The sequence below is a fragment of the Patella vulgata genome, chromosome 1 (assembly GCF_932274485.2).
Source record: "Patella vulgata chromosome 1, xgPatVulg1.2, whole genome shotgun sequence".
Lineage (NCBI taxonomy): Eukaryota > Metazoa > Mollusca > Gastropoda > Patellidae > Patella > Patella vulgata.
In genome coordinates, this window is record NC_065879.2 from 69,618,888 (window position 1) to 69,645,215 (window position 26,328).

The following is a 26,328-nucleotide window of genomic DNA, read 5'->3' on the forward strand; positions in this document are numbered from 1 at the left end:
GACATACTTTCTAAAAAATTATTAAAAAATTATTTTCTCAAACTTTCAGCATCAGTTTATTTTCAAAGCTGTATGTGTCTTATGAAACAAATTAAACATAAATATTTCGTTTCAGAACATATTGAACATATTCATAATCCATAATTTGTAGGTTCAAGATGGCAGCCTCCATGGACGCATATGAGAAATGGTTATGTGACAAATTATTAGAATTAAACCCAGATACAGATACAGAAGTCTTTGTTACTTATATTATTGGAATCCTTGAGAGTGAATCTGATGAAGAGGAACAAAAGGAGTCACTTGCTGAGTTCCTCACAAGCTTAATTGTAATTTTGTTCTTCATTCAAAATCAAATTTCAATGTATGACAGACAACACAATATGTTTCTTCTTTCTGTAATACTTTGTCTTTGATTGTAATAATTCCAAAGTTCACGATGCAACAAGTGAACAACTTTTGCCCTCGGCCCAGACTGCATTCTCATGATTCTGATGTCACCAGTCTATTTTTCACACATTTTTGTAGAATATTGTGCCTGATGTAGGTATAGGTCGGTCGGTAATAGGGAATATAAATTTCAGTTCACTGGTTGAATCATTACTGAGAGAATTGATAGGTTCACTTGTGATCCCATTTCGAGTTTAATTCAAATCATGTATGAATTTTGCATCTGTATAGCCTATTCTGATGTGGATCTGTGCACTAGAAAAATTATCATATGGAATACAGTATAGACCTTGGTCATGTCACTAATCGAAATAACATATCAGATACCCAGTTCAATACTTTGTCTTAAATCAAAGAGGTTCAGCTTCTTTATGAGAGCTGTAACAGGGGGACAGACAAGTCAGCCACATAGGTTAAATAGGTGCTAATTGTTTAGGGTTAAAAAAACTTCAATTTCAGACATGACCAAACATTTGTCAAAGTCAAAACATGTTTTTATTTTTTCCTGGATGTACATGTAACATACATGTTTGATATTAACAGAATTGCATATGGAGTGAAATAGGTGGACAAATTCTGAAATCAAATCGCTCAAATATTGGCCAAAAATAGTTAAATAGAAACCCCTCCTGAAATTTCGAAAATGCTAGGAACTGTTACACCAACTCCCTTTTCTTTCTTCAGGAAACTGGATGTGAAGAAGCTAGTTTAGACATTTTTAAAAAATGGACAGAATTTCAGAAACATAAAGAAAATGAGGCCAGCAATACAACTAAAATAGATACAGCAGGTTACAAAAAGTTATTATTTTGATACTAATGTAACATGAAAGCTATTTTAAAAATTAATATACAGTACTTCTCATGACCCGAAAAATATAAAATGAAATGTGCCTTTAACTCTATAAGAGTATACATGTATGTTAACTAATAAATAAAAGAAAGGGAAGAACTAACTGATTTTAATTACTGGTAGACAGATCAGCACATTGTATATGGTTTTAGGCACTATGAATGTATTTACTGATATTACCATACATATTTGCATTTTTTATATGCCCACATTTTCATGTGGATGTATATTGTCGTTGCCCCTGTCTGTGTGTCCGTCCGTTCACATTTTGTTTGTGGACACTCTACAGGTCACAATTCTTATCTGATTTAAACGAAACTTGAATTATAGGTGTATCTCCTAAAGATCTCGGTTCCTTTGTCAAAATTGGCATGTATTGGACCATAACTTCCTGGATTATGGCACCTGGTGATATGAAAAATCGCGTTTTTAGCTTTTAGTCCCTCTAGAGGTTACAATTTTTATCCGCTTTAGAAAAAACGTTTAAATATATCACTGTTTCACCATAATGAGTGTTGAGTTCGAATTTCGTGAAAATCAGACCTAAACTGCCAGACAAAATGGCCACTCCTCAAACGCAAATAGTGTAAAAGTATGTTATATCAAGGTTGTCGACCCTCTAGAGGTCACAATTTTAATCTGATTTTGATGAAACTTTAAATTTATATTTATATCACAAAGATCTCGGTTACTTTCGATCACCACACACATTGGAATGTAACTTTCTGGATTATAGCCCCTGATTGTTCGAAAAATCACATTTTTAGCTTGTGGACCCGCTAGAAGTCACAATTTGGATTCAATTTTAAAAAACGTTTAAATATATCACCTTTACACCTCAATGATGGCTATATGTCTATAAATATATGTTTATATCCAAAAGATCTCGGTTCCTTTCGATATTCATGCATATCGGACCATAACTTGATTATGGCCCTGATTATACAAAAAAAATCACGTTTTTGTTTATCTTGTTCTCTATCCATCTCCAGCAGAATTTGGGCATATCTTGCCTGGCAACCACTGGTTAGGAGATGTAATCGGGCGGATAGGACTCAATCTATCTTCCATTATTTGTCAAGTGTGGCTCCTCCTACTTGTCATCAGTATTATGTTTAGTCTTGCATAGTAATATTTTCTTTTTCAGAAAAATTAGCCGAAATATTTGAAAAACAGAAACTTGAAGTTTCGAAAGTCAAAACTAAAACTGCTGCACAGAAAGCCACAAAAGAGGCCATTTTAAACCAGTATTCTATGGTACCTAGCGGCTCAGAAACGTATCTTTTTCTTAATGGGTGACATATTCTAATGCGGATTATTACCCACATAAAAATAAATCATATGTTCAAAAGATTTGAGCATATATTACTTTGATGTGAGATTGTGATACACCACAGTTTTTGCTTGAATTTTCAGAGTGTGTGACATGTAGTGCCTATAGCGTTGACCATGGTGTCATAAACTAACTACGGACGTATGAGGCAGATGACAATAGAAATGTGTTATTAGATAATGTTTTTTTAAGGTAAAATTAACAAATTTTGAGTAAAAGGCAATTTAATTTGGGCAGAAATTTTTATCTGCAAATTAGGACATAATTCTCAGTATAATTTTTATAGAATTGTCCAAACTGTTCTTGTAGTTCGTTCAGAATTTGTTTTATTAGGGTAATCACAGAGTTATCTCCCATTTGTAGATCTGCCCATGTTTTACGAATAGTTTTCAGCCAGTATTTCAATTTCATCCTTTTGTTTCCCAAAAGTACTGGAAATGATGATTTTAGGTGCACCTGGCAAAATTTAAGACACTACTGAACTGGTATCTGACATTTTGTAATTTATGCCAGACATGTATTAATATCAATAAAAACACTGCCCCCCCCCCCCCCCAACCTACCCAAACATATACTTGCCAAAGTGATGGGCACCAGAAGGACTGTGTATGACAAAAACTGAATTTCTGTCTGAAAATGTCTGTGACATCTTTAATATATTGTTTACTCCTTAATCTATATAAAGTGATGACTCAGATGAAGAAATAGCTCCTGCTCCTACTAAGGGAGGCAAACACATAACCAATGTAGATGACTGTATCCTTTTGCAAACAAGATAATTACTGTATTTTTTATGTAATATTTTACTTGTGTAACTCATTGTAAAACTATAAGATATCAAATTATTGCATTTTCAAAGGAAGTCGAATTAAAAGCAAACCACTCTAAGATGAGTTGCTTCTTGTAATCTTAGCATCAGGACTGGGGTATGGTAATCATTACATTTTTTTAGTAGTGGCCATGTAATGAGTAAGGGAAAATTTCAAAAGTAATGAGTAATGTAAAAAATTCCCCAAATCATGTAATGGTTAATTACATTTCAATATCTTTACGATTACATTTTATGGCACATATAAATATTTCCAATATGACAAGTTTGATTTTGTAGGCGTTTCATGGCAGAAAAATAAGGTTGTCTTTTTAATTTTGATGAAAAATGTTTTTTATTTATATATGGTAGTCATAAAGTAATGGGTAATGGTAATTAATTGTTTTCAATGCAATGGTAATTAATTGCATTGCTAAAAATGAGAAAGTTATTGTAATGATTACATTTAAAAATTAATGGTTATGCAAATAATTACATTGGCGTTGTAATGGCCCCAGCCCTGAAGAAATTTACCAGTAACATCTTTGTTATGCTATCAACAACATTGATTACCCTGGTTACTAATCAGTCTATCATCTGATTAATCACTGCTGGTTGTATTGCTATGATATGCCACTGATTTGATCATTTCTGTTGGAGAACATTGCTAGATTAGCAACTAGACAGTTAGTATTGATAAAAAAATCAATGTTGCTTATGCAATGCACAATGTATTTATTAACGTCAATATTTTGTTCATTTATATTATATTTCTGTAATAAAGAATAGTTCTAGACACTTTTAAAAATACCAACAGTGAAGATGTTGCTGCGAAAGAAAGATTAAAAAGAGATGTGGCAAAAGTAGAAGCAGATAAAAAGAAAGAAAAGGACAAACAGGATCGAGATTTCCAGAAAACAAAACAAGCAGATCGAAAAGAAGCAGAGAAAAAGCGTACTCAAAAAGGAGAAAGACGACGATAGCAGAATTAAAAATTTAATTAGTTTGATTGTAATTAATAAAATTGGAAGGGAAACTACAGATCAGTCTACTATCTTATATTTTAAAATTTAGGAATGAGGGGGACAGGTATCTATTAAACTTTCTGGTATTTATTTCTCTAAATCCCACAAATGATGAAAATTGATTCAACACCAGACAAAGCATACTTCAACAAGAGCTGCAACATGTATGGTTATGTCTTTACACCACCATTGTTATTGCAACTGATAGAACTGTGAAAAGAACCTGATTCTTTGATAGCAGTTCTGTCAGTTTGGAATGCTGTAAACTCTTAGGTTGAGCTCCGCTTGTTATGAAATATCTTTGTGGACTGTTGTTTCTCTTTATATCTAGAGGTAAGTGCCTATCAAAATAACAATACGAATTATGTTTATCATGTAAACTCTGATGATAGACAAGACATTGGAGACATTTTGCATGGCTACAATACTGATTCCTGACTTGTAGCCATATTTAACAGAAATAAAAATATTAGGTGAGGAGATAAAGTTTCAAGTAAGTCATGTACTGTAAATTGAAGGATTGAATGCTGGAATTTTGATGTTTTTGTTATGTATAAACTAGTTGGTGTGGAGGCTAAGTGGTCTATAATTTGCACTTTAGATCATAGGATCTGAAGGTCTGTTGTTCGATCAAGTATTGTTGTTTTGATCCTGGATTTGTATGTGACAAGGAGTGGGGTCTCCTGCCTAGCCATGTGGTTTTCCTCTTACTGGTAAAGAACCTGGGTGTAAGCAAAAAATGTTAGTCTCGAAATGACCTTGTTTAGTAGACATTAAAACTTATTTCCCTCTCCATCTATTTATTTCAGTTGGTTGTTAAATTGAGAGAGAGATAAATTGGGTTAAACAACCACTCGACACAAACTAGGTTATTTCAGGATTAACATATGGTTCAATTTTATTTCAATAATTCGTTTACACTTAGGGGTCTTTAGCAGTGGGAGGAAACCGGAGGACCCGGAGAAAACCCTTGAGGTTGTACAGGCAACCTTCTCCTTGTCATGTACCACCGGGGAATCGAAACCACGCCAGTTGACTCAATGACAGACCTTATGATACAACGTGCACACGCTAACCATTCAGCCATCCAACCTCTCTCGTTAAATTGAATCTCCATACAAAGTTTTGGTGTTTATAGAATTTGACTTGTGACCAACTGAAAGATATAAAGCTAAAAGATTCAGTCAGTCAATATTCTCTAGTCATTGTAAACCATTTGGTATTTGTTTATTGCATCACAGAAATGACCTCGCTCAATGTAGTTTGTTCTTAGTGCTTACAAATCATTTTTCAGTTATAATATTGACTCCGATGTGAGTACTATGTAGTCAGAGACTACTGTATAGGATAATTAAGTGAGACAGATTGATTGGTCTTCTAACTAGTCACTTGCTACACAGAAGCCAAGAGGCTGAACCAAACATATCGGACAAATTTGGTGTTTTAGGAATGATATAGTAGGTGAAAATGGCAAATTTCCAGTTGAATATTTACCGGTAATACAAAATCATTAATTTTACTTAATTAGTTTTGCTTCTTTTTACTAATATACAGGCATTGTGTATTTCATTTTATTATTTATATATTTCCAATATACAAATACTGCAGGGTTGTTGTGTGACAAATTTTAAAAGAAAATATTTGCTGTTTAAAAATATCTTTAAACTTTAATCCTACAAAGGTAATTTTGACACTGACATGAGTAAAGTAAGAATTGGTCTTTGGTTGTGTGTATTATGGTAAAAGGTTGAAAATGTTTATTTTTTCCACCATTATTAATTATAATTATGTTTAAGCTTATTATTTTCCTTAAAGGATTTACACCACAATTAACAAATAAAAAATCGAGACTTTGTACATTTATATGCCATTCCAGCTAAAAATGAGATAATTGCACAGTGAGATATCTTTAAATCAGTATAAGAATTTGTCAATGTTAGCTTCCATTCATAATGTGGTATGATATGACCAATAGAACTGATCTTCCAAAGTTAGAATTTTTTTATCAGAGTTTCTTTATTATCACACATAAATTACTATTTACTCAAAATGATTAAAATGGGCATTTTAAAATCTTGAAATGTTGAGATAACAGATTGTATGTTCGGTTGTCGACTTATGTAAATAGAAAACAGACTGACTATTCTTTCAAAATGAAATTTTCATTGCACAGTACTTGTCATGTCACTAAATGAACCTTAACTATCACTTTACTGGTCAAACACGGATAATTCAAATTTAATTTGCAGATATGATGGAGAGATTCTTCTATTAAGACGTATAATTTATATTTTAACCTTGAGTTTTATCGCTATCAGAAAGTTATTTTAGAAGGTATTACTTCATTTAATTTGGATTAGTTCTTTAAATTATATACCTATAATAGCTGTAGTATTATAAAGTGTAAGTTATTGTACAAATGTAAATACTGTATACATAACTTGTATGTGTGATTTAACAGTTATGTGAATTATATATTTGATGAAAATATGTAACTGATGATATTGATGAAATATTAGAACTTACTAAACAAATGAAGCTTCTCACAGATTATATCACTTATATCTACTGCAATATCTTCTAGGATACTGCTTTATAGTGTTTACATTGAAGGCTGATTTTACTACTCATTATTCATGTGCTATTTGAATATTCGATTCAATTGAAATGATATATTTTTTGGCTATTTTTGATGCATTTTCAGATTTGTAGATAATGTAAAATCTTTCAAATCAATGTATATTATGTTACATTAGCTGATTTAATTGAATTAATATTATGTAGATATTTTATAGGAAACAATAACTATATGTTTGATTGAATAACCTTCCGAAACAGTTAAAATGCCAGTATTCAAATAAGTGTATGAACAATATACTGCTTTATCTTTTTTTATATGCCCACATGAAAATGTGGCCGTATATTGCTGTCCCCTCTGTTCGTACAGACGTACTTCAATTCGTCGTCCACACTTTCTTTTGAACACTTTACAGACTACATTTATCATCTGATTGTTTTGAAATTGATATATGTTGTTTACATCATGGAGTTAATAATTTCCATTTATTTAATTTAGTGAAACGAGGACATCTATTGAATTTCAGCAATTTCTAACAACACAATTTATCATTTGATCTGTATGAAATTTATATGCATCATTTAGATTAGTGAAACAAAAAAGCCTATTGAATTTTATCAATTTCCGTTAATTTCTTCTAGAGTTATGCCCCTTGTTTCACTTTGTTGTACCTTTATGAAAGCTGGAATGATGAAAGTTATTATCTGATCTGTATGAAATTTATATGCATCATTTAAATTAGTAAAACGAGAAATCATATTGAATTTCAACAATTTCTGTAAATTTCTTCTGGAGTTATGGCCCTTATTGCACTTTGTTATCATCCGATAATTAAGAATAAAGTTATTGCCCTTGTTTAACTTTATTGACCCCTGTGAACATTTGAATGACGAAAGTTATCATCTGGTCTGTACAAAATTTATATGCATCATTTAAATTAGTGAAACGACAAAGCCTATTGAATTTCAGAGTCATGGCCCTTATTTCCCTTTATTGAACCTTGTGAATGCTTGAATGATGAAAGTGATCTTCCGATCTGTATGAAATTTATATGCATTATTTAAATTGATGAAACGAAGAAGCGTGTTGAGTTTCAGCAATTTCCGTGAATTACTTATGGAGTTATGGCCCTTGTTTTACTTTGTTGAACTTGCAAATGTTCGAATGACACAAGTTATCATCCGATCTGTATGAAATTTATATGCATTATTTAAATTAGTAAAATTAAAAAGCCTGTCGAATTTCAACAATTTTTGTAAATTACTTCCAGAGTAAAGGCCTTTGTTTCAGTTTGTAGAACCTTGTGAACCGGCAAACAACGAAAATTATAATCTGATCTGTATGAAATTGTCTTGTAAATGCCCCCTTTTATATACAAAAGAATAAATATGCGACAACCCTTGTCATCCATTGAGACGATTTAGCTATTGTGGGCGTATGTTTCGTTGCCTGGCAACCTATTCTTTGTGAAGTGATAATTTTAGGCACAACCTTTTGACCTGACTTGATATGTTTGAATTGATATAAGAAATGACTTGCTTAAGATTCTCTGTTTGTCATATGCCCATAAACCTTTCTCTGACGTGAATTATATTAACTGTTAAAATTGGGAATTGTATATGGTTGATAAAAAATGTGTCACAAAATCTGACATGTCAAACCTAGACTTTTTTCACAAGAATAGAAAGAGAACTAATCCTTTCAGGCAATACCCAGGTCATTCGCAATATTGGCATACATATTATACAAGCAATAAATTCATGTTTTTGCAGAATATAACAAATGAGTGACATGCCAGTACTCAAGTTACCAGTTTTTGTGTTATATTTAACAAATAAATTATATAATTTGGTTGAACTAATGTGTTATTTTGATAATTAATGGATAATCTCTTTGGTAAAAGACATTTTGAATGAATAACGGCAGGGCTGGATTAAGGCACAGGCCAACTGGCTATGGTCTAGGGTCCCACACTTTTGGGGGCCCCACGTAATCATTCTGTGTGTTTCCCAAAGCTCTCACATGGTTCAATAAATCCTGAATAATCTGCTGGTACAGTAGGGCCCATGATATAAGCAACAGGTCAGATGACAGCTTGAAATTGCTTATATCAGAGCAAAGACTAATTACTTATTTTATCGGTTTTCTTGGTAAATAAAGTGAAACTTTTATAGTATGGAAGATTAAATAGGCCTATACTTTGCTGTGTTTCTTTTGCAGGATTAGCTTCACCTCCTGCATGCTTGAAAGTTTCAAGTTGAAACGCATCAAGGAGGATGGAATTGCTGACTCTTTTTCTAATGTGGACATTGCTTTGCAGATTTATTTGACATTACGGGTAGCAAACATGGAAGGTGAACGATCTTTTTCTGTTCTCGAACGGGTGAAGAACCAGCGTCGTTCAACAGTCGGACAAGAGAGGTTATTTGACTTATCGCTGTTGACAATTAAGTCAGATTTGTCCAGAGGCCATAGATTTTGAAGGCATCATTGCAAAAGTCGCAAAATTCAAATCTAGAAGAAAAGATATGTAATTCTGTGTAATGTCAGGTCACCTATCTACTAATGTAAACTAATGCAATGCACAAAATGTATAATACATATGCCACTGTTATTTCTTTTAATATTTTGTATTTGATGGATGGATGGATGCCTGTGTAATAGGTATCATGAAATATTTTGACCTAGGGTCCCACTAAACCTTAATTCAGTCCTGAATAACAGTTAAGATTGGCTATATTTTCATCATCTGTCTCTGTAAGCCAAAGCTCTGTGCAATTGAAGGTAGCAAGGTTATTACTTTTGTATTTGGTATTCTTAGTTGGGAATCACAGTAATCAGCTACGAGAGGGGCTCACATAGTTTGGATCCATTTTTTATTCCTTCCCCCACTGACGGGAGAATATATTTAAGAATTGTGGTGTCAGTGTTGATATCTAGCCAGCTGAATACTACAACAGCTAGTTTCATCAGCAACAACCTCACTGATAACAGTGTAATGATGGCACAACTTTCTGTGTAAAATATGGCGTTTTTCAGGGGGCATGCCTTTTAGCACCATATTATTTCAGAGGTGAGGGGGGATTTGAATTTTGATTAGTATATAATTTAAAGGGGGCTAAATCACTAATATTTGGGACCTAGAATGGACACATAAATATTTTGCAACGCATATAATACTGTAATATGAATGTATATAATCTGTTTTTACAGTAATTTCTGATCAATTATGTTCGACGAAATACTCCAGATGTCTCAATCGAATAGTGATCTCTAGCGTCTGGTTATTTCAGTCTACACAGATATATCGTCACCGTTTGACAGGACTTTTGGAATGTGTCTAGCCTTGTTCTTCGAGTCCCTTGTTACAAATAGCGCTTAAACGCATTATGGTACACAATATCGTACATGTACCATTGGTAAAATGTTTATTTTGTCTTAAATATTGGCTATCAGAAACTCATCTTTTCCTGGTAAGATAACAACATCAATGTTGATTTAAATTGACAAATAATTCGTGTTTTCAATGTCGAAAATTTTGGATGATATAGAGTTAGAGACTTAGCTACTCTAAAGGTAGGTGGTAGAAAATGTTTTGCACGCTCCACTTCTCGAGCATGTGTGATTTTTGGACAGAAACCGAAATTGTGAGCTCGTCAATAAAATTGATAATATTAGTGTATTGATCCAAATCCAGTTTCGAATCTATACCAGAAATCATGACGTCATTAATGATGGCGTCCTGTGAAACACTGAGCGCTTCCGGTCGTAAATATTTGCGATCTCTTTTAATGTAATTTGATAAAAAATGGAACCGGGGAGTGTTGGAACGAGTTTACATTTCGATGGGCAGCATCTACAGAGTCTCCAGGAAGCTGAATATCGTAAAGAGGAGGAACAGCAACAATGCGAACTCCGGCAAATGTTGACGAATGCGTTCGATTTGATGGATGAAGATATTTTGTCAGAAACATCAGAAGAATGTGAGTCACACGATGGTAGCAGTTACAAGCCTGACACATCTTTTAATCATCATGGCGGTGCTAGGGATCATCAACAGAATGTTCAAGACCCTAGATCTCAAAATGGAGTTCTGGATTTCCATCAAACACCGCACGATAATGGTGTATTTCAAATGTCACAAAATCAAAAATTCGTCCACAATAATCAACAATTTCAGGGAAATCCTGACCTTCAGAGGCAGAGCCAAGAGAGTGATGACATTAACCCACGAGCAAGCTATGATTTCCAAAGAATAAATCAAGGAATAAACGAATTTCAAACAACTGAAACTCGTGATTATCGTCAAAATCCATCCATAGAAAACAATTATGCACCGTCATTGGGATATGCATCTTTACCCACAAATGTCAACAACATCCCAGATAATAGTAATCATCATCTCCAGAATGTCCCGGTTTCTTCTACAGATGTTAATTATCCATCAACAGATTATTACACAAGACATAATCAAGGCAATTACTATTTTTCAACCACACCCGAAACACAACCTCCAACGTCAATAGGCAATGGATACTTTACAGAAAATAGATATACACTAGAAGCTAGAAGTAGTCTGGATATATCGTACCCAAATCCTACAACACTGACTTTGGATACTCCGACATTGACAGAGCAGAATGATTTTATTAGATCTAGTCAAGATTTTAATCACGGTTACCAATATCAACCATACTCTAATAATCATGAAATTCTTTCTCATAATAGCCGAGAAGATCTTCAGAGCCGTGTTCAACATAAAGATAATCAAGATAATTTCCAAAGCTACACTCCATTACACAGTCATGAGCAAACTGAATTTCCGAATCGTCAACATCAGTATATTGGCTATGATGCAAATGGTGTACCTTCTAATCCTAATCAACACTTTGATATTCCAAAACAAAATCACCATTTTTCAACAAATAATGAAACTGTAAGACCATTTAAACATTATTCCTCAACTTCTAATCTCAATCAAAATTCAGAAATACCTCAAACAAATTTTACTGACATTCCAAGCAATAATGGTCACCAATTTGTTCACACAGATGACAGTATTCCAAATCACAAGCGAGATATACCTGAACCACATAGTATGGATGGCAATACTGATGAAATATTGCAACTTAAAATATTAAACAAAGCTAGAGCTCGCGAGCTAGAAGAACTGTCTCTTAAATATGAAAATCTTAAACAGGAGTCTTGCCGTGATTCTAGAATTCTAAAACATCAGATGACATTGATGGAAGAAGAGAGAGACAGATTGAAATCATTGAATTGTAAACTAGAAGATTCAGCCCAAAATTTAACAGATGACAATGCTAGTCTGAATATGGAAGTACAGAGACTGGGTGGAGAGTTAAATAAACTTAAAGACATGAAAGAGGATCTGATGAAAAAGCTGTCGTCTGCAGAAGCGAGTATTGAGAATTTAAATATGCAGTTAATTGAAGCACAGCTTTCAGACACCCACAACAGAAATCGCCAACAACACGAAATGATGATTAATGGATTACAACAGAAGTTTGAGCAAGAGCAACAAGGTATGACAGAAAAGTTAGAAAAAGCCTACCAAATAATCCACGAAAAAGAAGAAGCCATCGACTGTTTAAACAAAGAATTACAAGAAGAAAGAATCAAAGCTTCTTTGTTAGAGAGAAATGAAACTTTGCGCAGCAATGGTAATGATAGAACTGAAGAAATATGTAAATCTCTTCAGGTCGAAGTTCAGGAGCTTAAAGACCAGATAAGATCATCAAAGTCTGCAAGCAGGTTAGGCGCTTATTCAAAATCAACGCAAATGCTTGATCATACACATGATGACTCCATAGTGGATCTTGGTATACGAAAGACTCTTCATTTCAATAGTACGCCAAACATAAGTCATATTGAACTTCATACAAGTGAAAGATTAACCGAGCTGCAAACAGAACTCGAGAATATTCAGATCAGTAATAAGAAGAAACAAGAATTAATCGATCGCCTCCAAAGAGATTTGATGAATGCTAACTCGCACGTAGATATTTTACGAAAGACATTAGCATCAAACGAAAAGAGCAGGAAGGATGAAGAGGATCTGGAAAGACGACTAGAAGAAATGGTGGATAATGAAGAAAAACTTACAGAGATAAACAATGAATTAAATCAGAAATTAGCAAACCTAGAAGATTCCAGTAAAGATCTTGTGGAAAAGAAAGAACTGGAAGACACATTGAAAGAGCTTGATAATGTCAAGCAGATGTACATCGTTGAGTGCGAGGAACGTGGAAAACAAGAGAAAAAACTCCAAGAAGAATATGAAGAAAAGATCAAACAAGCCACTGAAGCTTTTACAGCAACACAATCTGAACTTTCCCAAGAAATAGAAAACCTCCAAAAATCCATTGCAGAAAACAAAGAAACTATTAAGGAATTGGAATTAAGAAACCTTACAAAGAAGTATTCTAAAGATAATCTAGATTCCAGTTTTATTGATAACTTGAATAGGAAAACTCAAGATACATCTCAACAAACTTCACCGTTGATTCCAAACAATTTGAGAGATACATGTGCTTTCACCACAAGCAAAGAAATCGCCAGTGATGATAGCAAAGATAGTTCGAGTCTTCACAGTATTTCGCTTCTAATAAAGAACCAGAGTCAAACTGGTACAGACAGTTTTGAGATGAGCGACCACAATGATTCAATGCGATCCAACAGATCACGGCAATCAAGTAGGGCAGGAAAAGTCATGGATGATATAAAAAAACAACATAGAAGTGAAATTGATTATGTGAGACAGACGTTGATTGAAGAAAATAAATCTGTGTCCATTACGTTACATCAAAAAATGATGGAGATGCGAGAAGAACATAAACAATATATCAAAAAATTAAAACATGATTTCCGTTGTGAGAAGGAAGCAATGATAATTGACTTTGAAAAGAAGCAAAAAGCCTATCTCAATTATACCAAACCAGATGTTAAAATGATAGTTGAACTTGGGTCCCAGTACTTAGATGCAGTGAAACATATTAAAGGTGCTTTGGTCAAACATATTCAAGAAACGAATCAACGTGCAGCAGAGAAAATTAAAAAAGAGCTAAATCAAGAAAGAATTGCCCAAATGGAAAAAGTCTACAGAAGTAATAATTTTGATGGAACACTTCAAGAGTAAGTTATTACACTATTAATAGGGTGACATGATATCGTACAAGGCAGACTATTATTACCATGTCTGGAAAACCAAATATATTAGCTTTACTGTTATGTAAGAATTATTTGATTAAATGTTCCGGAATTGAATACTCTCAATCCCTCTTTAACATGTCATTTGATTATTTTCGAGCGACTAAAATGTTCTATCTCAAGCACATTCTGATTAAAACACAGACAGATCCCTTTTCATTTCGTTTTTTATAGTTCAAGATTTCGTTTTTTTGTCTGTACTACACTAGGATCTGGAAGAGTTGTTATATAACCTGCGTTCTGGATGGCGTGAGGGATTAGCCAATGAAACCATCTGTTGGCATGCGATGCACGGAACTGTGGGTAAACCACTAGAAATGTCAACGCTGATTGATTGATCAATGTCTGACAACATAGAGTCAAAAGCCGTTCGTACGACCTCTGACACGACCTTTTACTACAACAGGTCAGATCTTCATGTAGTGTAGGCCATCAAAAGTATAAAAAAATGAAAGAAAATATAGATCTGTATTTAATCAGATTGATCTCAAGCAATGACCATAGCTATGACATTTGATTATGTCGAGATCTGTTCACACCACATTTTTTTGCGGGGATTAGCAGAACTAATTGGGACACAAATTCTGTGTCACTCATTTGAAATTCTGTGTCACTCACTTGAAATTCTTTGTCAGTCGAAATCTGTGTTTGAAATTCTGTGCCACTCTCTTGAAATTCTGTCAGTTATCAGACTGACTATCACGAGTATCAAGCACCTCTGTTCTGCACCTTCACTGTGAAGAATATTTAATGTATTTTTTAATTTTTAATTTTAGTTTTCTATGATGATTTCTCAGTGGAATTAGATGAAGAATTGTGCTGAATTGTAAACAAGAGTAGATTTTGGTTCGTTAAGCAATTGGCATAAATTTTGTACCAAAATTATGATTAAGATGCACAATTTGATATTGTATACATCAAGAGTGCTAATTTCCAAAAGACAGCAAACAAGACCATCCCCATGTGTTGTTTATATTTCCGTCCTGACGTTTACCGTTGTGATAATCGTACTGTGATATTATAAAATATTGATTTCATACTCATGTTTGTAATTAATACATTTAAATCACTATACCATGCAGATCATCGATTCGTCTTCTGTGAATACACATAGGTCTCTTATCAATTTAAGGACTCTTACTAGCTAAAAAAACTACAATATGTTAGATTGAAAATTACAGAAAATGACAATTAAGTAGTTATTCCTTTTTCACAGGTTAAATTTTGTTGTGTTTTGCTCACTGTAAAAATTTGTTGAAGAATTACACTTTGTTAGTCTCAGAACCCATTAAGTAAAATTTGATGAAACATTACTATCAGCTGATAAATATGCCTAATAATTGTTTTCTCATATTTTAAAAGAATCATACAGAATATAAATCATATACATTCATTTAGTTGTAGTTTCAATATTTATGGGACCTTACAATAACTATTATTAGTATTATATATATATCATATACACTGTATTATAAAAGTGCTAATTGCTATGTTTATTTTGTATATTTAAATAAAAATAAATTTTTGCATTTATTAGAATGAAGAATTAGGTTATGTCAATTGTATATACATTTACTGCCATCTTGAATTTGTAGTTAATCTAAATGAATTGTTCTTTTTGTATTTTATTTATTTCTTCTGAGCCTTACTGAGGTCAGTTATTATTTAGAACAAATCTAAAACTTGAGTGAAACTGAATTTTTATTTTAGAACAACTTGCTTTAAAATAAATTTGTATTTAGGAACAAAAGTTAACTGTTGAACTCAAAGTAAAGAGATATTTTTAAAAGAATCCAAGAGGTAACTAATTTCAAGGGGTATTTAAATTACCTCAGTTGGCTATTATGTTGACTGAATATGTTGTTTTGCAGTAATTGTCAGTTTGTGAAATATGCTGCTTGTTAAAGATATATTATTGGAGATTAGATAAAGAGATGACAGTTCTCACTATAATAGTCAAAAACTAGATAATGTAAAGGCAATTTGCTGAAAATTTCAGTCAAATTGCTGCACTGTGAACCGAGAATTAAGCGATTGAAATTTTGGCCTAGTTTCGATCATCATTACTAAAGTCTTTACGATAAAAAACGTAGTCTCGATCATCCATTTCTTGATTAAATTATGAGTGGAAGTCGAGCAGCAAATGGGATCATAATCCAGTAAATATCACAGGCTAGCGATGCCATCGAGAGTTGATTATTGTCTGGATAAGTTTATTAATGTCTAATTAATAATTTAGATAACATTTCAGGCCTAAAAAAAGACCTGCAATTGGCAGATTTAGCTCTAGCATAATGTATGTTTAACATAGATGAAGTTACTGCAAACTTACTTTAAGGTATTTCTGAATAAACATTTATGTACCGCAAACAGTTTTTATGAGAACTGCATAACAGAATAATTTTTTAACATAAACATCTCTGGTCTATATTGATTTCTGTTAAACTGTTCTTGGACTTCATTAATAAAAATTATATTTTTTGGTTTACATTACATGAATAAACCTATATAAGGCCACACACTACCTTATAGTCATTGAGACACTGGTATGTTTATTGTATTGGTTTTTAATGCATATATAAAGTTGAAATATAATATTATGCAGTGAAAATTGATAAAAAAGAATTTAATCAAATTTCTATTTTTTTTTTTGGGGGGGGCGGGGGAATCTGACACCAGTCTGTATTGGCCTCATAGATGTAGCTATAGAAATTGTAATGATTCTTGTCAAGAGGGTAACAGTGAACAATGGGCAAACTAGGAGTGGGAGTAAATATGCTTTGGTGAGCTGGAGGATAAAGGGTAAACAAACGATATGGCTAACTGGCGGGTAATAATGATTAATCCAGATGTGGTAAATACAGGATAAAACATTGACGGGGCATTGTGGTGCATCCAGAGTTATCCCCATGACAGATAACTGTAAACCACAATGCAGGTTAATAGTTAAAAAAAATGAATATTGGAATGAACAGATCTATATAAAGGTTGAGCATTTAAATGAAATAAACCAGATAAAAGAATTATAAATTAAATCAGAGAATGGGCTTATACAGTTGAATGAAAAAAAACCCCAAAAATTGGGAATAATGGATAAACCATGGGCAAGAGGCTGCGATAAAGGGCAAAGAATTGATATAGTAGGAGGGGAAACAACAGCAATAAAGTGATTTGGGCACATTGGTGCGTTTATTGACTCTTTAGGGATCTTTACTTCCAATTTTTGTTATAACCAGCCCACATTTTGCAAAACATGGATAGAGAACAAGCTAAAAAAAAAAAAAGCGATTTTTCGTATCATCAGAGACCATAATCCAGGAAGTTATGGTCTTAAATGCGCAAATATCGAAAGGGACTGAGATCTTTTGGATATAAAGATATAATTTAAGTTTCATCAAAAATTGTGACCTCTAGAGGGTCCAAAACCTTCGTATTATATACTTTTATATTTGCGGACATTTTCATTTTGATTTTCCTGAAATTCGAATTCAACCTTCATTATATGGTGGAATGGTGAAATATTTAAACGTTTTTTAAAATCAGGATAGAAATTGTGATCTTTAAAAATCCACAAGCTAAAAAATGTGATTTTGTGTACAATCCAGGAAGTTACAGTCTGATAAGCTCGAATATTGAAAGGAACTAAGATCTTTGGGTTATAGGCTAAACATGCATATCAAGTTTCATCAAAATCAGATGAAAATTGTGACCTCTAGAGTGTCACAATCTAAAAACTTGATTTTTCGTACACTCGGGGGCATAATCCATGAAGTTATGGACCGATATATGCCATTATCCAAAGGAACCAATATCTTTGGGAGATTGACCTACATTTCAAGTTTCGTCAAAATCGGATACGAATTGTGACCTGTAGAATGCCCAAAACAAGCAAATTGTTGACGGACGAACAGGGGCGACGACGGCATAATACGTCCACATGAAAATGTGGGCGTATAAAAATTACATGTCATGACAGTTGCTATCTAGGAATGGGTTGCCTTATAAAGTAGTATTGACACATTGCGAAATCTAGAACAATACTGCCCTCTTTACATCGATGGTTAACGAATTCAGAAAGGTGTTATGTATTATGGTCTGATCCCTTCGAAATGCCCAGAGTTACTTCCCTTCGCAAGATGGCAGATCTTTGTTGATTAATTTTGATTTTCGATGTATTTATTATTCATTTTGAAAACAAAAGACGGTTAGGATGTAAAAGTATTTAAAGTTGTATTGCATCGATTTCCACTGAAGTCACATTTTCAAAATACGATTATATAGCATTGAGAATCTATGTTCTATATGCAATGCGCCAATATAAGACAGTGCAAATATCACACCCGCGTTTTCATGTACCTACCAACAGTCATTACTTGTGAACACTCAGTTGGGCTCTAGCCGATCTAAAATACTGAACTTAGATATTTTATGATTCTTTGCACAACAGATGGCAGCTGATGAGGAAATTGATATGGGGAATTCTGTTGTTGAACAGGTAGCTATCCTTTCTTGCTTTTATCTTCCATTTCATATTTAATTTAGGCTGATTTTTTTTTTTTTTTTCCAGAACTCAGAACTATTAAAAACAGTAAAATTTATGGAATATTAATCATCTATGCAAAAAAAAAAAAAAAAAAAAAAAACAACATAAAAAGGTGTTGTTTTAAGTAAAATACAGATTGTTTTGTGAAATTGTGTTCAATTATTTAAAGCTGTTTTGGGTACATGAATGTATATAATGGACCGATTTGGGAACCCTTTATTAGCTTTTAATGATTTAATTCTCCAAAGATGCATCGGCCACAGCAGGTTGTATGTTGGAATTTGTTTTCAGCAGGTTGTATGTTGGAATTTGTGTTCAATTACTTTATTTTATTTTAAGGATATTATTCTTGATTTGGTTTGAAAACTGTATCATCAATATTACCTTTAAAAAGTTGATTTAAAAACTGTATCATCACTATTACCTTTCTCTGACCAAATAATTTCTTTTCCAAACTTTACATTTTAGGAAGAAGATGAACCAATCCGGGATCCCAATTTGCCAATCCCTGGAACTAGAGGATCCAAGTTCCATCAGTGTCATTTTTGTGACAAAGTTTATCCATTCGCTAGTCACCTTACTCTTCACTTAGCAAGTCACACTGGAGAAAAACCATTTGAATGTGGCATATGTGGAAAGGGGTTCACAACGTCTCAAAAGGTCAGATCACACATGTGGACGCACACAGATGACTCGCCCTATAAGTGCAATATTTGCGGAAAATCAGTGAATTCTACCGGATCTTTGAACCGTCATCTCCGAACTCATAGCAATGTTAAACCATATAAATGTGAATGGTGTTCGAAATCTTTTGTGACATATTCACAAGTACAAGTGCACACTCGAATTCATACAGGAGAGAAACCTTATCGTTGTGAAGTTTGCGGACATTGTTTTAATCACAGCAGCGATTTGATTCGACACGTTCGTACACATACTGGAGAAAAACCCTATTCCTGTGATACATGTCAAAGGTCTTTCAATACCAGCAGTAACTTAAAAAAGCATAAACGTGTTCACAGTGGTGAAAAACCTTATATCTGTGTGGAATGTGGTAAATCATTTACCATTAGTAGTAATCTTAAAAAACACAAAGAAATTCATACCAGAGAAAGACATGGTTATGGAAAGTAATCTGAAATTCGAAAAGTGGTTAACAATGAACAATAAGGCATTGTGAATATTCCTGCACCCAACTTTCTGTGACCACACCTGTAATAAACACTTTATACAGATCACACTGATATATTCCTCTGTAAAATCTTAAACAATGACATGATAGCAATACTAGTTATTAAATTATATTTACTCACAAAGAAATTCCAGTCATGCACTAGTTTTCCTTCTACAGTAAACTTTGCATAAGTCGGATCTAAGTGGACTGACCAATTTTATCCAAGTTAAGCGAAGATCTAAGTTAGCCTAAGATCGAAATTCAATCTTAGCTCAATTAAAAATAAACTGCAAGAGCCGGATAATAATTGATTCAAAGCACATTTCAAGCCTTTGTTCGTACAGCAGACAGTAAGTTTCAAATTTTGCGGAAATATTCTATTAGGCTGATTTGAGTCAAAATGATAAGGGAAAGTATATTGGGACTCTGTGCATGGAATAGCTAACCGTGTTTTAGACCATCAAGACGAAACTGACTTAGTCAAATTCTGAACATACTGCCGATCCGACTTGGGCGAATGAAAAAAGCCGGAATTAGATCAAATGGACCCAACATTTTGATCCGAGTTGAGGGAAGATCTGACTTACGCACAGAAAGTTAATAAGAAAAATGTGCAGTATCAAAGGGTCCAAACGATTTTATCCGAGTTGAGCAAAGATCCGACTTATACGAATCCGACTTATGCGACGTTTACTGTAATTCAAATTGTATTAAAAATATCAAAGCAGGAGAAAGGCCTGGTAATCCGAATTATTAAGATACATGTACAGTATATTATGTAGACGTCACATTACTCTTCATTTCTCAGTTAACTTGTGCAAACATCTCGGTCAAGTGGTGGAGACATATACAGTGAACAAAAACAATAATAAACAAATTGTACACATGAACCTTCTGATTCATAAATACATGTACATGTACCTTCAAACGTGTATGGTTTATTACAGATTCTGCACATGTACATGTACTTTCAGATTCATATATGGTTTATTACAGATTTTAAGGAGATCTGTTTTAAAAATTCAAAATTTGTTTCTGCATGGAATACCAAACTACATGTAACATTAAATTAAATGAGTATTATAGATTCAACTACTTAAAGTCGCCAATCCCCAACATATGTTTTTTGGATAATATCTAATTTTTCATGGCTTAATTCATGCTAAATTATCCTCAAACTGATTATTTAACATTTAAGGCTGCACAGGGTAGTTGATATTTTGTAGCCTACCATGGGGGTATAACTCGATATTTCAATCATCATTTGTCTTTAGAGAATCAGAAGATTCCCAATTTTCGCTCTTTAAACCAATACCAGTATAATGGTAGATTTTTTAATAATTTAATCATCCACTTCAAACCACTTTGTTTTAATTATAAAAAAAAAAACACAATAAGATTGGATACCATTACAGGCATAATCCAAATTGTTCATATATCACAAAAATATGTACTATCTCAATTGCACATCTAAGTATTTTTTTTTTAAAAAAACCCTTATGAAATATTTGCTAGTACGACAAAGATGGCAGAAGTATTATTAATATTTATATATATATAGAGTAGGGGAGAACTGCCCACACAGAAAACCTAACAGAATGCAGCAGACAAGACACATAGTGACAACAAACACAGACATTGTAAGTAATAAATAATAAAGTACTATCAGTTCATGTGTATTGTTCCAGGGATTACCAGTAAACATCAACTGTTCTGTATCGTCTGGGACATACAGTAATACGGGCTTCACTTAAAATCAAAACAAACTCACTACAATAAACATAAATATTATTTGCAAATTTAAAAATAAATATACTATCTTATTGTAATTTAATGAAATGTGGACAGGTGAATCATGTTTAACAATATGTGCCGTAAAAAATAGTTGATATAAAATAACCTTTTAGTATAGAGAACCTGGCATGTTTTATGATTGTAAGTAGTATAACATTAATAGTACACAAAGAAGCATACAGCTACTTTAAATGTACTTGTCTGCAAGGGGCTCATCAAAATATTTTACCGAACACTTAAAGATGACGCAGGCTTGTTTATGCCATCTGCAAAGGATGCTGAATGTTGCGAAATGTATAATTCATCATATCTTTGTTAAATACTGAACTGAATTGAAGAACTATTTTTGGACCGATATATATACATGTACTTTAGAGATTCAATGTTCACAATATTGTAGTTTGCAAGGGATTCAAAATCTCTCAAATGACAATCTGCGGCTTTTAAAACAGACCAGACATAATTTGGTGACTTGTGTTGAGTGGACATTAAACCCCATCTCTCTCTCTCTCTCTCTCTCTCTCCAGGTTGCCACATTTGATCCCACTTTTCTCTATTAAATTTTTAAAAATACAGGTATGTCTGTCCACCAAAGTCATGAAATTATCATATCATATATTTTTGTGGTAGAAACTGCCTTTTACAATGATGAGAACAAAGTTGATAGAGAAAATTAAAGGGAGATGCAGGAACAGAGTTGATATCAGAGAAAATTAAAGGTGGTATACCCGTATAATGTGTCTTAGACTGATCAGGTAGTCATCAATTTGCTACTGAATTGGAATATTTTGCTTGTGTGAATATGAATGTAATAGACTTTAGGCATAATACGTAGCCCCAGCTTAATGTTAATCTGGAAAGATTTTCCATTTTACAAGCACCTGAAATTTTGGGCAGGTATGACTGAAAATGAATTTGCATGAGGAATTTGACAACCTAATGATCATGGATTTAAAAAGTTTGTTTTGTAAACAGCTAGAAAAAGAGTGTCAAAGATAATTGTTGTGAAATTTATACTTTGCTGGCATTTATAATGTACAATAATAAAAATACTGTATAAATATAAATGAAACTGTTTTTATTCTCATTTCTTTTGTAGGGAGGGTGTGGATGGACGAATGGTTAGCGTGTGCATGCTGTATCATAAGGTCTGTCATTAAGTCAACTGACATAGTTTCGATTCCCCGGTTGTACGTGGCAAGGAGTAAGGTCGCCTGTTCAACTTCATGGGTTTTCTTTGAGGCCTCTGGTTTTCTCCCACTGCTAAAGACCCCTATGCACAAATCGAATTATTGAAATAAAATTGAACCAGATGTTAGTCCCAAATGACCTAGTTTGTGTCGAGTGGAGGTTAAACTAACTCTTTCTCTCATTTATTTTGTAAAAACTCCCAACAAGATTTTTGGAGAAATGCAGATTATGTAATTGTAAAGTAATAATGGAGTACTAGGCACTTTAATCAAATCATTCTAGAAAACCACTTACTGAATGGATCAAAGCAATTTTTTGTGAACAGTATGTTGACACAGTAATAATTAATTCATCACAATTCCAAGACATTACGAGAAGGTTTAGTCTGTACACAGTCTATAGATCAGTATCTGGTGTGTCCACCGCGATTGTCAATAACAGCAGCGCAACGTCAGTACATGGAGTGGACCAGACGATTGATGAACGCCATTTACATCTGCAACCACACTCAGAAAAGCCTGGAGCAATCCATCTGCTGTGTTTGGTCTCGGTCTCCCCTGAATTTCTTCCCAAAGATGTTCAATCGTGTTTAAGTCCGAACTAAGAGCTGGTCAGTGCATAACGTTGACACCGTTCTGCTGTAGAAAAACCCGAGTAATTCTGGCGGTGTGGGCACGGGCGTTGTCATGCTGGAAAACGTTGTTTTGATGACGTGCGAAATGTGGTATGACGTGGGGTCTGAGAGCTTGATCGATGTAGCGCACTGCTGTGTGATGCCGCCTCCTCTCCCTGGACCAAAATTTTGGAACACCACAAGACCCACTCTCTGGTTAAGGCCAATTTCACCCCAAACCATTATGCTTGGACCTCCCCATGAGTCTCGTTCCATGACACATTAGTCAGAATAACGCTAGCCACGTCGACGCCATATTCTGGTCCAGTGGTCAGTTCTGGTGTTGTTGGGCAAACTGTAGACGTTCACCTCGATGGCGAGAGGTGAGGATCTTTCCATGGTAAGGTCTACGGCAATGGATTTTCTCTCTGGTGAGACATCGGCGCACTGTATCGGTACTGATGGGTCTTCCGTGTATTCCCACTGTCTGACGTGCTGTCTCAGATGCCTGTGTGAAGGGTGATCATCCGTGGTGTTGGTGGCCCGAAAGCGTTGCTAAAGCCTGTAGATGGTCCGAACATTGATCTGGAAGTGATGGGCAACAGCTTGGGCAGTGTGGCCAGCGTCGAGTCTTCAAAGCGCCTGGTTCCTCTGAGCTGTCGTGAGTCGTGGCATGCTGCTGACATTGTAGTGTGAATGATTCAATCAGGTATAGGGATGCATTTTATAGGGCTGGTCCCGGTGAACAGCATGTGAAGCATGAGTTACATGAAAATCATGGAGAACACATTAACCATCTCAAAAGTCAGGTTGCGTTCAGTTCTGTGTTTGGAAAGGAGCCTTATTTCTCAGGTAAAGTTGGAGATGTGGTCACAAATATACAATAAAAACATTTGGCAAGTTTTATGCAATGCGTCTATTCAGAGTAACATACCAACCTGATGTTTCTTTTGCTGCTTAGTATATATTAATAGACCTCCTATCCATCAAGATATGTTGCTCATTTTGGAGCTATTGTATTTTATAGAACACATTCTAACCTAACACCATTAGCAAATGACAACACACGCTTTGGATATCAACAAACAAAGATAGATTACCTTGCCAGGCAACGAAACATAAGCCCACAGCAGCTTAGTTGTCCGAGCAGTCAACAAGGGTTGTCGTATATTTTTATGTGCTCACATTTTCATGTTGACGTATATAGTATGCCGACGCCCCTGTCTTTCCGGACATCCGTCTGTCCACAAAGTGATCACTCTACGGGTTACAAGTTTTATCTGATTTTGACAAAACTCGAAATATAGGTCTATCTCCCAAAGATTTCGGTTCCTTTCGATATTGGCATGTATCGGACCACAACTTCATGGATTATGGCCCCTGGCTGTATGAAAAACTATGTTTTTAGCTTGTGGCCACTCTAGAGGTCACAATTTTCATCTGATTTTGATATGCATGTTTATAACCGAAAGATCTTGGTTCCTTTCGTTAACCGCACATATCCGAACGTAATTAACCTCTTGGATTATGGCCCCTGATTGTTCGAAAAATCACATTTTTATTTTGTAAACCCACTAGAAGTCACAATTTGTATTAAATTTTCAAAAAAAGTTTAAATATATCACCGTTACACCCTAGTGACAGTTGAGTTCGAATTTCATGAAAATCGGACCGAAACTGCCTGACAAAATGTCCGCTCATTGTAAGCAAATAGTGTAAAAGTATGTGATACCAAAGTTGTGAACACTCTAGAATTCACAATAGTTATTTGATTTTAATGAAACAAAAAATTTATCTTCATATCCCAAATATCTCAGTCCATTTCGACATTTACGCATCTCAAGACCATAACTTCCTGGATTATGGCCCCCTGATTGTACGAAAAATCTTTTTCTTTTTAGTTTGTTCTCTATCCATCTCTTGCAAAATGTGGGTGCATTTTGCCTGGCAACCGCTGGTTTGATATAGTATTCTATTAATTATTGTATATCAACTTATCTAAATATCAAATGCATCATTTTGACTTAGTCAATATTGATCCTATCCAACCCTCTGTAATTAGCTTGTGTAGTTGTTAAATTTCTATTGATTGAGGCGTATAAAAATAAGACACACAAGTGCAAACTGCGGTACTTTAGTAGGCTTACACATTGGTGTGCACTTAAAGGAAATATTAACAGTTTGAATTCGAAATAAGGTTAAGAGTAGGTCGTAGCGCGGCTGTCTGGGCAATATTTCCCTTTATAGTACACAGAATGGCGTATGCCCGTCTTAATTATCCCAGTTTGTGCAGAGGATACGACGTTAAACCCCATTTCATTTCACCTCCTGGTATGTGAGCTGGACGTATAGGAATAAAAATATATCACTAGATAGACAAGAGGTAATTAAGTAGGCCTATAGTTTGTTACCATATGCCACAATCCAAAGGAAGATCCATATATGTTTTACCATGGGCCCTATATCAATCTGTTACTGTGTTAGTATTATTAGGTCTATGGGGGTACCAAATGAAAATGGGTATATGATATGCTCTATGCACCTGCTTTTCGCATTGACATTATAAGTATTTACTATCATATTTTTTTCAATTTTGCTGGTGTTACATCAAAGAGCAAAGTTATTAGCTTTGTAGTGGTAGGCCAACCGGTCCAATCCCGACCTCTCCATTTGACTGTCGAATATTACCGAATGATTTGGGCGAATTTGGTATGGCCGTTTGTTTAAACTGTGAAGC

At 34.1% G+C, this 26,328-nt stretch overlaps 2 protein-coding genes across 2 annotated transcripts; both read left to right on the top strand.

The window, feature by feature from the left end:
• The first annotated feature begins 162 nt into the window (after positions 1-162).
• LOC126818751 (coiled-coil domain-containing protein 43) lies at positions 163-8,903 on the top strand. Its single transcript, XM_050546341.2, has 5 exons — positions 163-329; positions 1,135-1,240; positions 2,450-2,579; positions 3,321-3,391; positions 4,233-8,903. The coding sequence occupies exons 1-5, from the start codon at positions 171-173 to the stop codon at positions 4,424-4,426; spliced, it is 660 nt and encodes a 219-aa protein (XP_050402298.1). The 5' UTR covers positions 163-170; the 3' UTR covers positions 4,427-8,903.
• Positions 8,904-10,758: 1,855 nt separating this feature from the next.
• On the top strand, positions 10,759-16,911 carry LOC126822042 (putative uncharacterized protein DDB_G0282133). Its single transcript, XM_050550776.2, has 2 exons — positions 10,759-14,201; positions 15,053-16,911. Exons 1-2 carry the CDS (start codon positions 10,855-10,857, stop codon positions 15,060-15,062), a joined length of 3,357 nt encoding a protein of 1,118 aa, XP_050406733.2. The 5' UTR covers positions 10,759-10,854; the 3' UTR covers positions 15,063-16,911.
• The last annotated feature ends 9,417 nt before the right edge of the window (positions 16,912-26,328 follow it).

Excerpts from the sequence above, each read along its gene's own strand:
- LOC126818751 (XM_050546341.2), top strand. The coding sequence starts at position 171 with ATGGACGCATATGAGAAATGGTTATGTGACAAATTATTAGAATTAAAC. Across the intron at positions 2,580-3,320 it reads GTACCTAGCGGCTCAGAAAC|TGATGACTCAGATGAAGAAA; the intron begins GTATCTTTTTCT and ends ATCTATATAAAG. Across the intron at positions 3,392-4,232 it reads CATAACCAATGTAGATGACT|TTCTAGACACTTTTAAAAAT; the intron begins GTATCCTTTTGC and ends AATAAAGAATAG.
- LOC126822042 (XM_050550776.2), top strand. The coding sequence starts at position 10,855 with ATGGAACCGGGGAGTGTTGGAACGAGTTTACATTTCGATGGGCAGCAT.